This window comes from Symphalangus syndactylus, chromosome 5 (assembly GCF_028878055.3).
Source record: "Symphalangus syndactylus isolate Jambi chromosome 5, NHGRI_mSymSyn1-v2.1_pri, whole genome shotgun sequence".
NCBI lineage: Eukaryota > Metazoa > Chordata > Mammalia > Primates > Hylobatidae > Symphalangus > Symphalangus syndactylus.
This window is the reverse complement of record NC_072427.2, coordinates 117,323,709-117,339,400: the sequence shown is the minus strand read 5'-3', so window position 1 is coordinate 117,339,400 and position 15,692 is coordinate 117,323,709. Positions and strand designations below refer to the sequence as shown.

Here is a 15,692-nt window from a genome sequence, read left to right as displayed (position 1 = left end):
GAGATAGCCAAGAATCTCTACTTTTTTTTTTTTTGAGACAGGATCCTGCTCTGTCCCCCAGGTTGGAGCACAGTGGCGCAATCTCAGCTTACTGCAGCCTCAACCTCCCAGGCTCAACCTCAGCCTCCCAAGTGGCTGGGACCACAGGCGCACGCCATCATGCCTGGCTTTTTATTATTTGTAGAGATGAGGTCTCGCTATGTTGCCCAGGCTGGTCTCGAAATCCTGGGTTCAGGTAATCCACCTGCCTCGGCTTTACAAAGTGCTGGAATTACTGGCGTGAGCCACTATGCCTAGCCAAGAACCTCTACGTGACATTTTATTAGCTTAAACTGGAATGACAGAAATTCTATTATCTGATTCTGGTTGGCAAATGTAAATATTAAAGAATGGTAAAATCTAAAAAAATTATCTAAAATAGATACTACCCGTTTCCTGTTTTTCTGTCAAATTAGGAAATTTTAAGAATCACTAGCAGTGTTTCAAGTTGTCTCTGCCATAACTCACCCTTAGTTATAATTGTGGGTTAATAACTGATATTTCCAGGAACTTCATACCTACATACTTACATCACATTAAAAGATGTTATACATACTGCTAAAACTGAGCTGAAGCATAGCAGAAAGAAATCAAGCAACTCACACTTTAATCTTTGAATGAGTCTGTCTGTACAACGGGCATTGATTGCATTAAAAATGTGACTTACACTAGTGACATTTTCATAACAGAATCTAAAACAAAAGCTCTGAAGGACAGGAGCTTTGGAAGACTAGCTGTATTGATAGCACCTTGAACTCTGTTTCGCATATGGTAGGTACTTAATAAATGTTTGTTGCATGATTAATAATTGAATATATCTGAAGAGACTTTAATAACAATTTTCTTTCACTATTTCTATATTACAAAATGTACACTACTGCAAGCAAAAATATTAACATCCCCAATCTCCCACTCTTAAAGATCTAAAATGCACCAAATGAATTTTGGAGCATTTGTGATTTTAACAAATCTCACTGAAGCAATTTTGTCTTCTATTTAATGGCAAAAGATGGTTACTGTTACAGTAAAAGATTGCTATGCTCCAGAACAGTCTAGGAAAACAGTAGGTATTAATAGATTTCACACACAAAAAATAGTCTTGTCTTGAGTTTTACCCAAACATATTCAAAACTAGAGACTAAATTATTAGGGGTAGAAAACAAGCCCTTATATAAAATGTGGTAATACATGTCTTTAAGTCTCTTATCAGTGTATTCTTACCAGTTTCTGGCTGACAGAAAGTATACTGGCTGCTAGAGGAAGAGCCCATGTTAAAGTCTTCTGAACTCTGTGCTTCTTCAACAATGACAACTTCTTGATTTCCAATTTCTTCTAACTTAGGTGGCTCAAGGGTAACAATATCAGAATCATCACTGGCAGTTCCAATATAGATACCGTCTTCGGGTATCTTTTCTTCCTCTGCCTGAAGAATCATAATTTTAGAGATGGTAAATTCAACAGTCATTTAAGGGTCTTATATTTTCTTAGAATACAACAGTACTAAGTATTATAGTAATCTGAGTTAAAATAAAAGATACAATTCCTACTATTAGTAAAGAATTATGCAAGAGCAGGCTCATCATATAGCTTGAGAACACCATCAGATCCCTTGACAACTCTCAGAATTAGATCAGACCACTGCATTCTCCTAGTGGGCTGCAGAAGCTGAGAAGCCCACCTTTGCCCCTCAATAACTACAGAAAAAAGAGTTCATTTCTCTCACGAGTTCCATGGGTCTATTCGAGCACAACTCTGTAGTGTGGGAGCCCAAAAAAGACTCGCTGAACTTTTCAGGTTATGTATGTAACAAACTTCAACAGCTGTATCTTGTACTGAATGTGTCTGAAGGTGTCCCCAAAAATTTCTATGCTGGAATGTAATCGCCAATGTGATAGCACTAAGAGGTGGGACCTTTAGGAGGTGACTGAGTTATAAGGGATCCTCCCCTGGGAATATGATTGAGGTCTTTATAAAACAGGCTTCATGCAGCATCCAACCTTTTTTTGCTCATCTCCTCTTAAAGATGTAGCAACAAGATGCCATTTGGAAATAAGAGAGCATGCCATCAGCAGACACTGAACTTGTCCATACTTTGATCTTAAACTTCCCAGCCTCTATAACTGTGAGAAATAAATTTCTGTTCTTTATAAATCACCCAGTCTCAGGTATTTTGTCAGATCAGTACAAACAGACTAAAACACCATGTAAAATGATCATCTAGCTATCTAGTTTTATAGAGAAGTCAAGTAAAACCCCAAAGCATAAGTCTTAGGTTGTTACCAAATTTTAAAATGAACCACCATTTTAGACACGAAACCTAACAGTTTAATTTTTCAATATAATTCAAGAATGCAATCTACTTCCAAAAAGAATTATATGAGAGGTGAAAAGACAGATCTTTAACACAATACCAATAAAATACTTTGCTTAGATGCCTTCTAAGACATCTAACTTAGAAGTCAAAATTGCTTATAATTCAAAATAGGAATAGAATGCATAAATAGAATTAGAGGCTTTAAATAGTATTTCTAAGGATACTATTTAACATATATCCATAGTGTAAAATACAAGTTTACCTCAATTGTTGAGCTGGTTTCCTCCAAAGCGGGATAAGCAGTTTCTTCCCTAAGCACTGTGCCATTTTGGCTGCTTTCTGATATAAAGCAAAGATCAATATAATTATTTCTTAATTTAAAACTCTCTGTTGACTTTCTGCAGCCAACATATAATCTGGGTAGATAAAAATCTCTTCCTAATATGTTAGAGTAGATTTAATGAAATGTCACATACAATTATAGAAGTCACTCCACTGTTGCTAATAAACTTCATTTATTTGAAACTGTCAGGTGATAATTTTGGATAAGAAAATGCAATCATTTAAGTTTTGTGGTTTTTTTTTTTGGAGATGGAGTCTTGCTCTGTTGCCCAGGCTGGAGTGCAGTGGCACTATCTTGGCTCACTGCAACCTCTGCCTCCTGGGTTCAAGTGATTCTCCTGCCTTAGCCTCCTAAGCAACTGGGATTACAGACATATGCCACTGCTAATTTTTGTATTTCTACTAGAGATGGGGTTTCGCCATGTTGCCCAGGCTGGTCTTAGACTCTTGACCTCAAGCAATCCGCCCACCTTGGCCTCCCAAAGTGCTGGGATTACAGGTATGAGCCACCGTGCCCAGCCACAAGATTTATTAAGAACTCAAATTAAAGCTACCTTGACTAAGTAAATAAAACCTCTACCTTACATTACCAAATTACTTGATCCAGTATGTTTATTAATATCTAATATGAAAAAATCTATCATTAGATACCTAGTGATACATTTCCTGAATTCTTAAAAGTTTATTCAAAGTTTCTAAAGACCATTCTAATGGCTGCCAATGCCTGGTACCATAAGAATAAAAACCATGGCTTCAAACTATGATTTATGAAAGTATGTATGTATATGTACGTGTGTGTGTATGCGTCTAAATGCTTTATAAGAAAACATAAACTATAAAAAACAAGGACTCAGGCTGGGTGCAGTGACTCACACCTGTCACCCTAGCACTTTTGGGAAGCCAAGGCTGGAGGACTGCTTGAGGCTACAAGTTCAAGACCAGCCTGGGCAACACAGCAAGACCCTGTCTCTACAAAAATAAAAATTAAAAAATTATTTGGGCATGGTGGTATGTGGCTATAGTCCTAGCTACTCAGAAAGCTGAGGCAGGAGGATTACTTGAGCCTAGGAGTTGAGGCTGCAGTGAGCCATGATCATGCCACTGCACTTCAGCCTGGACAAGAGAGTATGACCATGTCTCAAAAAAAGTCGGAGAGAGGGTAGTTCAGGCACAGTGGCTCATGCTTGTAATCCCAGGACTTTGGTAGGCCAATGTGTGAGAATCACTTAAAGCCAGGAGTTCAAAACCAGCCTGGGCAACATAGTGAGACCATTCCTACCAATATTTTTTTTTTTAAAAGAAAGAACTCAGGCCGGGCGCGGTGGCTCACGCTTGTAATCCCAGCACTTTGGGAGGCCGAGGCGGGCGGATCACGAGGTCAGGAGATCGAGACCATCCTGGCTAACACGGTGAAACCCCGTCTACTAAAAATACAAAAAAATTAGCCGGGCCTGGTGGTGAGCACCTGTAGTCCCAGCTACTTAGGAGGCTGAGGCAGGAGAATGGCGTGAACCCAGGAGGTGGAGACTGCAGTGAGCCGAGATGGCGCCACTGCACTCCAGCCTGGGTGACAGAGCGAGACTCCGTCTCAAAAAAAAGAAAAAAAAAAAAAAAAAGATACAGAAACATTAGTCTGGGCGCAGTGGCTCATGCTTGTAATCCCAGCACTTTGGGAGGCCGAGGCAGACTGATCAGGAGGTCAGGAGTTCGAGACCAGAGTGGCCAGCATGGTGAAACCCCGTCTCTACTAAAAATACAAAAAAAAAAAAAAATAGCTGGGCGTGGTGGCAGGCACCTGTAATCCAAGCTACTCGGGAGGCTGAGGCTTGAACCTGGGAGGGGGAGGCTGCAGTGAGATGAGATCATTGCGCCACTGCACTCCAGCCTGGGCAACAGTGCGAGACTCTGTCTCAGAAAAAAAAAGAAAAAAAAGAAAATTTTCTTTAACATATGCAAGTAAATGCATTTCTTGGAAGAAACTGTCCATAGCTTTCAGATTTTCAAAAGGATCTCTGACACACAAAAGATGAGAATCACTTTTCAAATGAGAGTAGTAATCAACACGTAGGCTTAAAAAAGTTAGCAGGTATAATCTCTTCTATTTCTGGCCTTGACACATCCACTTTTTTCTCCTGAGGGGAAATGTTCTGTATGCATTTTACTATAATTTTTTTAAAAAGTTAATGAAGTAATTTAAATATGAACATAAGTGTATGCAGTAATTGTTCAGGAGTCCTATTTCTCTATATAAATAATGTGTGCATCAAATCCTACGGGAAGTACACATAATACAGATGCAATACAGTAGTCAAATTCCATTTTACCAAATTGGAACCAGGGTACAGTCATATCTCAGATATCTGCAAATTCAGTTCCAAACCAATGCAATAAAGCAAGTCCCATAAACTTTTTGGTTTCCTTGTCCATGTAAAAGTTAGGTTTACACTATGCTGTAATCTATTAAGTGTGCAATAACATCATTCTAAAAAACTGTAAATATCTTAATTTAAAAATACATTATTGCTAAAAAGTGCTAGTGATCATCTGAGCCTTCAGTGAATCGTAATATTTTTGCTGGTGGAGGGTCTTACTTCAAAGGTGTTGGCTGCTGACTGACCACTGTGGTAGCTGCTGAAGGCTGGAGTAGCTGGGGCAATTTCTTAAAGTACGACAACGTCGAAGTTTCCCACATGGATTGACTCTTTTTCACGAAAGATTTCTCTGTGGCATGCAATGCTGTTTGATAGCACTTTGCCCACAGTAGAACAACTTTCAAAACTGGAGTCAATCTTCTCAAACCCTGCCACTGCTTTATTAACTAAGTTTGTGTAATATTCTAAGTCCTATGTTGTCATTTCAATAATATTCACAGCATCTTCACCAAGAGTAGATTGCATCTCAAGAAACTGCTTTCTTTGCTCATCCATAAGAAGCAACTCCTCATCTGTTCAAGTTTATCATGAGATTACAGCAACTGGATCACATTTTCAGGATCCACTTCTTTTTTTTTTTGAGATGGAGTCTCGCTCTGTTGCCTAGGCTAGAGTTCAGTGGCATGATCTTGGCTCACTGCAAGCTCTGCCTCCCGGGTTCACGCCATTCTCCTGCCTCAGCGTCCCGAGTAGCTGGGACTATAGGCGCCCGCCACCATGCCCAGCTAATTGTTTGTATTTTTAGTAGAGATGGGATTTCACCGTGTTAGCCAGGATGGTCTCGATCTCCTGACCTCGTGATCCGCCCACCTCAGCCTCCCAAAGTGCTGGGATTACAGGCGTGAGCCACCGCACCCGGCCAGGATCCACTTCTAATTCTAATTCTCTTGCTACTTCTACCACATCTGCAGTTCCTTCCTCCATTAAAGTCTTGAACCACTCAAAGTCATGAAGGTTGAAATCAACTTCTTCCAAACTCCTGTTAATGTTGATATTTTGACCTTTTCCCACAAAGCACAATTGTTCTTAAAGGCATCTAGAATGGTGAATCCTTTCCTGAAGATTTTCAGTTTACACACATTGCCCAGATCCATTAGAACAATCACTATCTATAGCAGCTACAGCCTTACAAAATTTATTTATTAAATAATACAACCTGAAAGTTAAAACTACTCTTCGATCCATGGACTACAGACTGGACGTTGTGTTAGCAGGAAACAAAGCAACATGAATTTCCTTGTACATCTCCATCAGAGCCCTTGGGTGATTGACCAGGTATTGCTATACAATGTCTAGTATTTTGAAAGGAATCGTTTTGTTCTGAGCAGCAGGTCTCAACACTGAGCTTAAAATATTCAGTAAACCATGTTGTAAACACATGGCTGTCACCTAGGCTTTGTTGTTCCATTTACAGAGCACAGGCAGAGTAGATGTAGCATATTTTTTAAGGGTCCTAGGATTTCTCAAGGCATGGTAAGTGAACACTGGCTTCAACTTAAAGTCACCAGCTACATTTGCCTCTAACAAGAAAGTGAGCTTGTTCTTTGAAGCCTAGAAGCAGATACTGACTTCTCTGTAGTTAGGAAAGTCCTAGATGGCATCTTCTTCCAATAGAAGGCTGTGTCATCTACACTGAAAATTTGCTCGTTGGGGTAGCCACCTTCATCCATTATCTCAGTTAGATCTCCTGGATAACTTGGTGCACCTTCTACATCAGCACTTGCTACTTCACCTTGCACTTTTATGTTACGGACATAGCTTCTTTCCTTACACCTCATGAACCAACCTCAGCTAGCTTCAGCCTTTCTTTCTACAGCTTCTTAACCACTCTTAGCCTTCACAGACTTGAAGCGAGTTAGGAAGGACTTGTTCTGGATGAGGCTATGGCTTAAGGGAATTTTGTGGCTGGTTCAATCTTCTACCAAGACCACTAAAACTTTTTCCATGTCAACAACAAGGCTATATGGCTTCCTTATCATTCATGTGTTCACTAAGAAGGACTTTTAATTTCCTTTAAGAACTTTTCCTTTGCATTCACAACTTGGCTAACTATCTGGCCCAAGAGACTTAGCTTTCAACTTAGCTTTTGACATGCCTTCCTCAAATAAGCTTAATCATTTCTAGCTTTTGATTTGAAGTGAGAGACACACAACTCTTCTTTTCACCTGAACACCTGGAGGCCACTGTAGGGTTATTAATTGGCCTGATTTCAATATTGTTGTGTCTCCAGGAACAGGGAGGCCCGAGAAGAGGGAGAGAGATGGGGGAATGGCAAGTCAGTAGAGCAGTCAGAACACACACATTTATTAAGTTCACTGTCTTTCATAGGCACGGTTCATGGTGTCCCAAAGGAATTACAATAGTAACACCAAAGATCTCTGATCACAGATCACCATAACAGATATAATAATAATGAAAAAGTTTGAAATATGACAATTACAGGCCAGGAGCAGTGGCTCACACCTGTAATCCCAGCACTTTGGGAGGTTCACACAGGTGGATCACCTGAGGTCAGGAGTTCAAGACTAGGCTAACCAACATGATGAAACGCCATCTCTATTAAAAACACAAAATTAGCTGGGCACGGTGGCGCATGCCTGTAATCCCAGCTGAGAGGCTGAGGCAGGAGGATCACTTGAACCCAAAAGGCAGAGGATGCAGTGAGCCAAGATCATACCATTGCACTCCAGCACGGGAAACAAGAGCGAAACTCCGCCAATTCAATTCAATTCAATAAAATAAAATAAAAATAAATGAAATAGTATAATTATAAAAATGAGACACAGAGACATGAAGTGAGCATATGCTATTGGAAAAATGGGATTAATAGACTTGCTCAACACAGGGTTGCCACAAACTTTCAATTTGTAAAAAACATAGTATCTGCGAAGTACAATAAAGCAAAGCAGAATAAAATGAGAGGCATGTCTGTAACTCCATCAACATGATAATACCTGGAAAAGAGGTTAGTAAATCTCTTGTGATCAATGAATAATGTTTTTCTTAACTTTAATAATGACAAGTAAATACAAACTACCAAACAAATGACAAGGAAATAGAAACTACCAAACAAATTCACGTTAAACCATGAAACACTTTTTTTGTCACTGGTTACTTCTGTAGCAACAAAGTGTATCTGAAAGCCCAAAAATATACTACAGCTGCAAATAAACCCCTGGGGCAGGCTGATGACTCTGGGTTCTGTGGGTCTTCACCAAATCCACACTGAAGTTTTTTTTTTTTTTTTTTTTTTAATGGAGTCTCGCTCTGTCGCCCAGGCTGGAGTGCAGTGGCACAATCTCGGCTCACTGCAAACTCCGCCTCCCAGGTTCAAGCGATTCTCCTGCCTCAGTCTTGTGAGTAGCTGGGATTACAGGCGCCTGCCAATATACCTGGCTAATTTTTTATATTTTTAGTAGAGACAGGGTTTCACCAGGTTGGCCAGGCTGCTCTTGAACTCCTGACCTCAAATGATCCGCCCACCTCAGCCTCCCAAAGTGTGGGGATTACAAGCGTGGGCCACTGTGCCCGGCCTACACTGAAGTTCTAATCCTCCAATGACCACTAAGATTAGCCAGAAAGGCCACCCACCTGGAAAGAAGGCAACACTCATAATATCATTCATATATCCTATTAAAAAAAATCAGAATTTGTGAACAACTTACCTCCTTGCTCTATCTGCAATGCCTGAAGCTCCTCTTGCTCTAAAGATGAACATTCTGGGGTGGGCTCACAGCTGTCAGTGGCTGTCACAGAATTTAACATTTCTATATCTGACCCCTAAGGAAAAGTGATAATCTTTCAGTTATTTGCCTATTAGCTCCTCAAAGCTAGATCTGACTACGTGTAAATGCTTCTTCCATTATTAAAAGTCTCAGATGCTGCCATACTCCAAAGGAACAGTATCTAATCAGACAAGCTTTTGTTCAATTTAGTCCACAAAGGCCTATGGCAAGAAAATGGCAGAATGGAGTCTCAGGTTTAAATTCTAAGTCAGGTCAGCCCAAAAGTGGAATGCTCTATTTTACGAGCTCAGGCAATAAATTTGAATTCCAGAGAATAAGGGTCTAAATTTGGTTATTTCTATAATAATTTGTTGCTACTTAACATTTATAGAACTACTCTAGACAAGGCACTTTGCTAGATGCTGTGGGGTATAAAAAATTCAAATCTGGCCGGGCGCGGTGGCTCACGCCTACAATCCCAGCACTTTGGGAGGCTGAGGCCGGTGGATCATGAGGTCAGGAGATCCAGACCATCCTGGCTGATATCGTGAAACCCCGTCTCTACTAAAAATACAAAAAAAATTAGCTGGACGCAGTGGCAGGCGCCTGTAGTCCCAGCTACTCGGGAGGCTGAGGCAGGAGAATGGAGTGAACCTGGGAGGTGGAGCTTGCAGTGAGCCAAGATAGCGCCACTGCACTCCAGGCTGGGCAACAGAGGGAGACTCCATCTCAAAAAAAAAAAAAAAAAAACCTCAAATCCATAGCTGGGCATGGTGGCAGGTGCCTGTAATCCCAGCTACTCAAGAGGCTGAGGCAAGAGAATCGCTTGAACGCGGGAGGCGGAGGTTGCAGTGAGCCGAGATTGTGCCATTGCACTGAAGCCTGGGCAACAAGAGCAAAACTCCGTCTCAAAAAAAAAAAAAAAAAAAAAAATCAAATCCAAAATTCAATTTTACAACATATTCAGAGAAGCAGCCATATGCAAATAACTACTTATTATGGCAATATAAACTAAAAATGTCTAAAGCTTTAATGACATGGATTAAATAAACCTATAGGGTTAATGAATACTCTCCTTATACAGTTTTAGACTATCTTTTTATTCTGAGGTTATCTTTCCTACTTTGATGTCAGACTGTCTTTTCATTAATAATAGCAGATTCCTTCCTTCCTTCCTTCCTTCCTTCCTTCCTTCCCTCCCTCCCTTCTTCCTTCCTTCCCTCTCTCCCTTCCTCTCTCTCTCTCCTCTCTCTCTCTCCTTTCTTTCTTTTCTCTTTCTTTCTTTTTTTGTTGGGACGATCTCCCTCTGTTGCCCAGGCTGGAGTGCGGCGGCATGGTCTCAGCTCACTGCAACCTCCCTGCCTCGGGCTACCATGATTCTCCTGCCTCGAACTGCCCAGTGCCTGGGATTGCAGGCGCACACCACCACGCCTGGCTGGTTTTTGTGTTTTTGGTGGAGATGGGGTTTCACCATGTTGGCCGGGCTGGTCTCCAACTCCTGACCTCCAGTGATCTGCCCGCCTCGGCCTCCCGAAGCACTGGGATTACAGACGGAGTCTCGCTCACTCAATGCTCAATGTTGCCCAGGCTGGAGTGCAGTGGCGTGATCTCGGCTCCCTACAACCTCCACCTCCCAGCCGCCTGCCTTGGCCTCCCAAAGTGCTAAGATTACAGCCTCTGCCCGGCCGCCACCCTGTCTAGGAAGTGAGGAGCGTCTCTGCCCGGCCGCCCCGTCTGGGAAGTGAGGAGCGCCTCTGCCCGGCCGCCCCGTCTGGGAAGTGAGGAGCGCCTCTGCCCGGCCGCCCCGTCTGGGAAGTGAGGAGCGCCTCTGCCCGGCCGCCCCGTCTGGGAAGTGAGGAGCGCCTCTGCCCGGCCGCCCTGTCTGGGAAGTGAGGAGCGCCTCTGCCCGGCCGCCCATCATCTGGGAAGTGAGGAGCGCCTCTGCCTGGCCGCTGTGCAACCTTCCAAGGGTGAAGTGACAGCCTTCGTTGTAGGACGAATGAAGGCACTGGCACTGATTATATAACACCTTGGCAGCTAACTCAAGTTGTTGATGGTGGAGGTATTGGAATTATATAAGAAAGCAAGCACACAAATTTGACTAAAGGCAATTTTGTGACTTCTATTGGCCCTGGCAAACCAAGGTTATTCTGGATGGAAATAGCCTTGAAAAGGTGATAGATATATGAATGTATCTGATTTTTTTTCCCCGTATAATTCTTACTTTGTGCATTTGAAATTCAGTTGTGTTTGTAATCATGGAAAAATAAAAGCATATATAAAAAAAAAATAATAGCGGATCATACAATTTTTCTTTGTGTCTTAATTGTAAAACAAAGTTAACCACTAAGGGATTCTGTCTTTCCCTATGTCCCCACTATAGTCTGCTGACACATGCAATCGAAAGGTCTGCATTCTCTTGAATATACATAACTCAAGACAGCAAAAATTAAAAGAATTCATGAAAAAAGCAGGGCCGGGCGCAGTGGCTCATGCCTGTAATCTCAGCACCTTGGGAGGCTGAGGCAGGCGGATCACGAGGTCAGGAGATCGAGACCATCCTGGCTAACACGGCGAAACCCCGTCTCTACTAAAAATACAAAAAAAAAAAAAATATATAGCCGAGCGTGGTGGCAGGCGCCTGTAGTCCCAGCTACTCGGGAGGCTGAGGCAGGAGAATGGCCTGAACCTGGGGGGCGCAGCTTGCAGTGAGCAGAGATGGTGCCACGGCTCCAGCCTGGGCGACAGAGCGAGACTCCATCTCTAAAAAAAAAGAGAAAAAAGTAGCGTTTAAGTTGAGCCCTAATGAGAATTCGGAATGCAAGACTCTGAGGTTGTCTATAGTGGCAGAAGAATGGTAGAGGCTAAAGCAAGTTTATGGATTAGGAATTGCTGGGGAAACCAATTCTGGCCCAAATCAGAATGGCGGTAATGGGAAATGAAAAGGAGACACATGTAAGAGAAATTAGCAAGAAAGAGTAGAACCTGGAAAGCAGATATAGAAGAAGAGAGATAAAAGTACAAATATGATTCAATCTGGGACATAATATCCAGTACAGAACACCCTAATGACATACTTGACTAAGTGCCAGAGGTCTGCTGTCATACTCCACCCTGCAGACTCACAGGTAAGACTCCCATAGCTGCCTTGCTCCTGTATTGTTAATTATCCTTGAAGGAGAAGTTGCTATGGGAGTTGATCTAATCCTTTGAAGAAAACAAGCTAAAAATAGAAAAGTCACTGAAGATTTTAAAAAGAAGAATCATCTCAATCTCAAATGATACAGTTGCTTTTAAATTCTGAAATTTTAATGCAGAAAAGGCAATCTTGTTTTTTTCTGTTAATGTTTTCTAAACATAACTACCTGAACCTTAACTAATAGTTTAAAAACAAAAATTTTTTAATTTTTTTTTTCTTTTTTTGAGACAGTTTCACTCTTGTTGCCCAGGCTAGAGTGCAATGGCACGATCTCTGCTCACCGCAACCTCCGCCTCCCGGGTTCAAGCGATTGTCCTGCCTCAGCCTCCCAAATAGCTGAGATTACAGGCATGCGCGACCACGCCTGGCTAATTTTGTATATTTAGCAGAGACGGGGTTTCTCCATCTTGGTCAGGGTGGTCTCGAACTCCCGACCTCAGGTGATCTGCCCCCATCTTGGCCTCACAAAATGCTGAAACTAGAGGCATGAGCCACCATGCCCGGCCTAAAATTTTTATTAAGAAAACAAGTGGCCAGGCACGGTGGCTCACACCTGTAATCCCAGTACTTTGGGAGGCCGAGATGGGCAGATCACCTGGGGTCGGGAGTTCGAGACCAGCCTGACCAACATGGAGAAACTCTGTCTCTACTAAAAATACAAAATCAGTCGGGCGTGGTGGCACATGCCTGTAATCCCAGCTACTCTGGAGGCTGAGGCAGGAGAATGGCTTGAACCCAGGAGGCGAAAGTTGCTGTGAGCTGAGATTACGTCATTGTACAAGACAAGAGCGACAGCCTGGACAACAGGAGCGAAACTCCATCTCAAAAAAAAAAAAAAAAAAAAAAAAGAAAACAAGTGAGGCTTACAATACCCTAAAAACAAATGGGAAAATTACAGATAAGTCCATTAAAACCTGGAGTAAGTACATTTCTGTTTATCAATATACTGCCATTTTTCTATAGTGAACATATATTACTGGTATGAGAAAATAAACAGAAGTACAAGGTATGTATACTTGTTGTATGTATATCAATCTTCTATTATAAAATTCATTTTGTGATAGGGTTCTGGCCTCTTTTTTTTTTTTTTTTTTTTTTTTTTTGAGAGGGAGTCTCGCTGTCGCCCAGGCTGGAGTGCAGTGGTGCAATCTCGGCTCACTGCAAGCTCCGCCTCCTGGGTTCTCACCATTCTCCCGCCTCAGCCTCTCTGAGTAGCTGGGACCACAGGCGCCCGCCACCGCGCCCGGCTAATTTTTTTTTTGTATTTTTTAGTAGAGACGGGGTTTCACCGTGGTCTCGATCTCCTGACCTCGTGATCTGCCCGCCTCGGCCTCCCAAAGTGCTGGGATTACAAGCGTGAGCCACCGCGCCCGGCGATTCTGGTCTTTTTCCTGCGAAGTTCTGCTAATATGACATAAGTGGAACACATGTTCTCCATTCTCCTTTCTGATCTGTTCAAATCCAGGACCTATTTTCTAGCTGCATAATCTTGGCCAAATTATTTAACCTCTCTAGGCTTTAGTTTTCTCAACTATAAAATAAGAATGAAAACAGTATGTATCACAGTGAAATATTCAAAATTATTTAAGAACAGGGTATGGTGGCATGTGCCTATAGTCCCAGCTACTTGGGAGGATCACTTGAGCCCAAGGAGTTAAAGGTTACATGACACTATGATTGCACATGTGAATAGCCACTGCACTCTAGCCTGGGCAATAGAGCAAGACCCTATCCCTTTAAAAAAAAAAAAAAAAAAAAAGACAAAATTGGCCGGGTGCAGTGGCTCACATCTGCAATCCCAGCATGTTGGGAGGCCAAGGTGGGTGGATCACGAGGTCAAGAGTTTAAGACCAGCCTGGCCAAGATGGTGAAACTCATCTCTACTGAAAATACAAAAATTAGCTGGGCATGGTAGCAGGCGCCTGTAATTCTAGCTACTCAGGAGGCTGAGGCAGGTGAATCACTTGAGTCAAGTGGGGCGGAGGTTGCAGTGAGCTGAGATCACGCCACTGCACTCCAGCCTGGGCAACAGAGTGAGACTCTGTCTCAAAAACAAACAAACAAAAAAAGACAAAATTATATGAAAATGAAAGTAAAGCACAGGGCCTGACCAATAACAAACCTTCAATAAATATTTGCCTAATGTCTCAAAGCTATGTACAATAATGTAGAAGATGTTGGCTCATGAAGCGTTTTCAGCAGTGAAGTTTAATATGAGAGGGAAAATGTTCATTGGAACTTTTTGCTTAAAGATAGAAAAAGACTGATCATCAAAGAACACAGTTTACATCACTGGTAACATTAATATTACAAATTACCTTATAAAAAGTATTAAATATCATACCTCATGACTGATGACAGTCCAACCACAAGATGAATCACTGTCACTGGAATTTTCAGACATCTTTCAGGTCTACAAATACAAAAACATATTGACTCATGAGACACATTTTTTTAAATTCTATAGGAAGCACTATATGTGACGCTAAGTTTGAAAAGTGGTTTACTGTCTTCCAGGTGAAAGAGACAAGCCACCCATAGATTTACCATACAGAACACGACAGGACTGCATACCTGTATGAACAGATAGAAGCAAACTTCTAAGATAAGGAGACCCTCCTGGACTAGAACAGTCTCAACAGTTATATTGTTGGAATGAAGAAGAAAGTTATATCTAAAAGAAAATGTAACATTTGGCCAGACAGAGGTGAAGGAAAAGGAGAATCGCGAATGAGGAGCAGGCAGCAACAGTAAAGGATTCTATTTTCAATGAACAGTAAGGTGTGAAAAATGTGACTGCAGAAACTGAGAAGCAGAGGGAAACTGAAAAGCTCCTATGCCAAGAAAATGAAGTCTGTATGTTGGCAGCATGAAGCAATTTACATTTTTCAAACAGAGAAGAAACATGATCAAACTGTTTTGAGACAGAGTCTCGAACTGTCGACCAGGTTGGAGTGCAGTGGCGCAATCTCGACTTGCTGCAACCTCCGCCTCCCAGGTTCAAGTGATTCTCCTGCCTCAGCCTCCTGAATAGCTGGGACTACAGGCACGTGCCACCACGCCCCGCTAATTTTTGTATTTTTAGTAGAGACGGGGTTTCACTATGTTGGCCAGGCTGGTCGCGAACTCCTGACCTCGTGAGCCGCCTGCCTCAGCCTCCTAAAATGCTGGGATTACAGGCATGAGCCACTGCGCCCAGCAATCAAACTGTTTTTATGAAAATAACTGTGTCAGCAATACTTCAGTTGTGTTAAAGTTGGGGCAGGGGGGAAGATACCAGAGGTTGGTTAGAAACATCTGGTCACTGGCAACAACCTGGACTCAAGCCCTAAACCAGCATACAATGGTCACTCCACCTGGTTTTTTCTTTTTCTATCTGAAACTCCTTTAAACTTCAAAACCCAACTTATTAAAGCAAAGAGTATTCCTACCGATTTATTCTACATGTGTCTTATGCTTCTGTTATTGGACATATACTGTGAACACATTAGATCCAAGTTCTACTAGAACTCTAATGCAGACAATATGGAACTAGTGCTCAAATGAGAACAGGGCAAAAATACAGATCTATATAATCTGTTTTTAGCAGCTTTGTTTTGTTTTTTGGTATTTTTAGTAGAGACGAGGTTTCACCATGTTGG

At 42.0% G+C, this 15,692-nt stretch overlaps 1 protein-coding gene across 9 annotated transcripts in view; it reads right to left on the bottom strand.

The window, feature by feature from the left end:
* The window catches only part of CCPG1 (cell cycle progression 1), a 56,863-nt gene that overhangs the window by 21,022 nt on the left and 20,149 nt on the right, over positions 1–15,692 (bottom strand). For all 9 annotated transcript variants that reach the window (XR_010120804.1, XM_055279206.2, XM_063639397.1 and 6 more), the window contains exons 2-5: positions 14,396–14,464; positions 8,793–8,907; positions 2,616–2,692; positions 1,261–1,462 (exon numbers count right to left, since the gene is read on the bottom strand). Coding sequence is in view for 8 of the 9 variants with exons in the window: in XM_055279206.2 (XP_055135181.1) it covers positions 1,261–1,462; positions 2,616–2,692; positions 8,793–8,907; positions 14,396–14,455 (454 nt within the window). In the remaining variant the exon portion in view is untranslated. The remainder of the gene's footprint in view (positions 1–1,260; positions 1,463–2,615; positions 2,693–8,792; positions 8,908–14,395; positions 14,465–15,692) is intronic.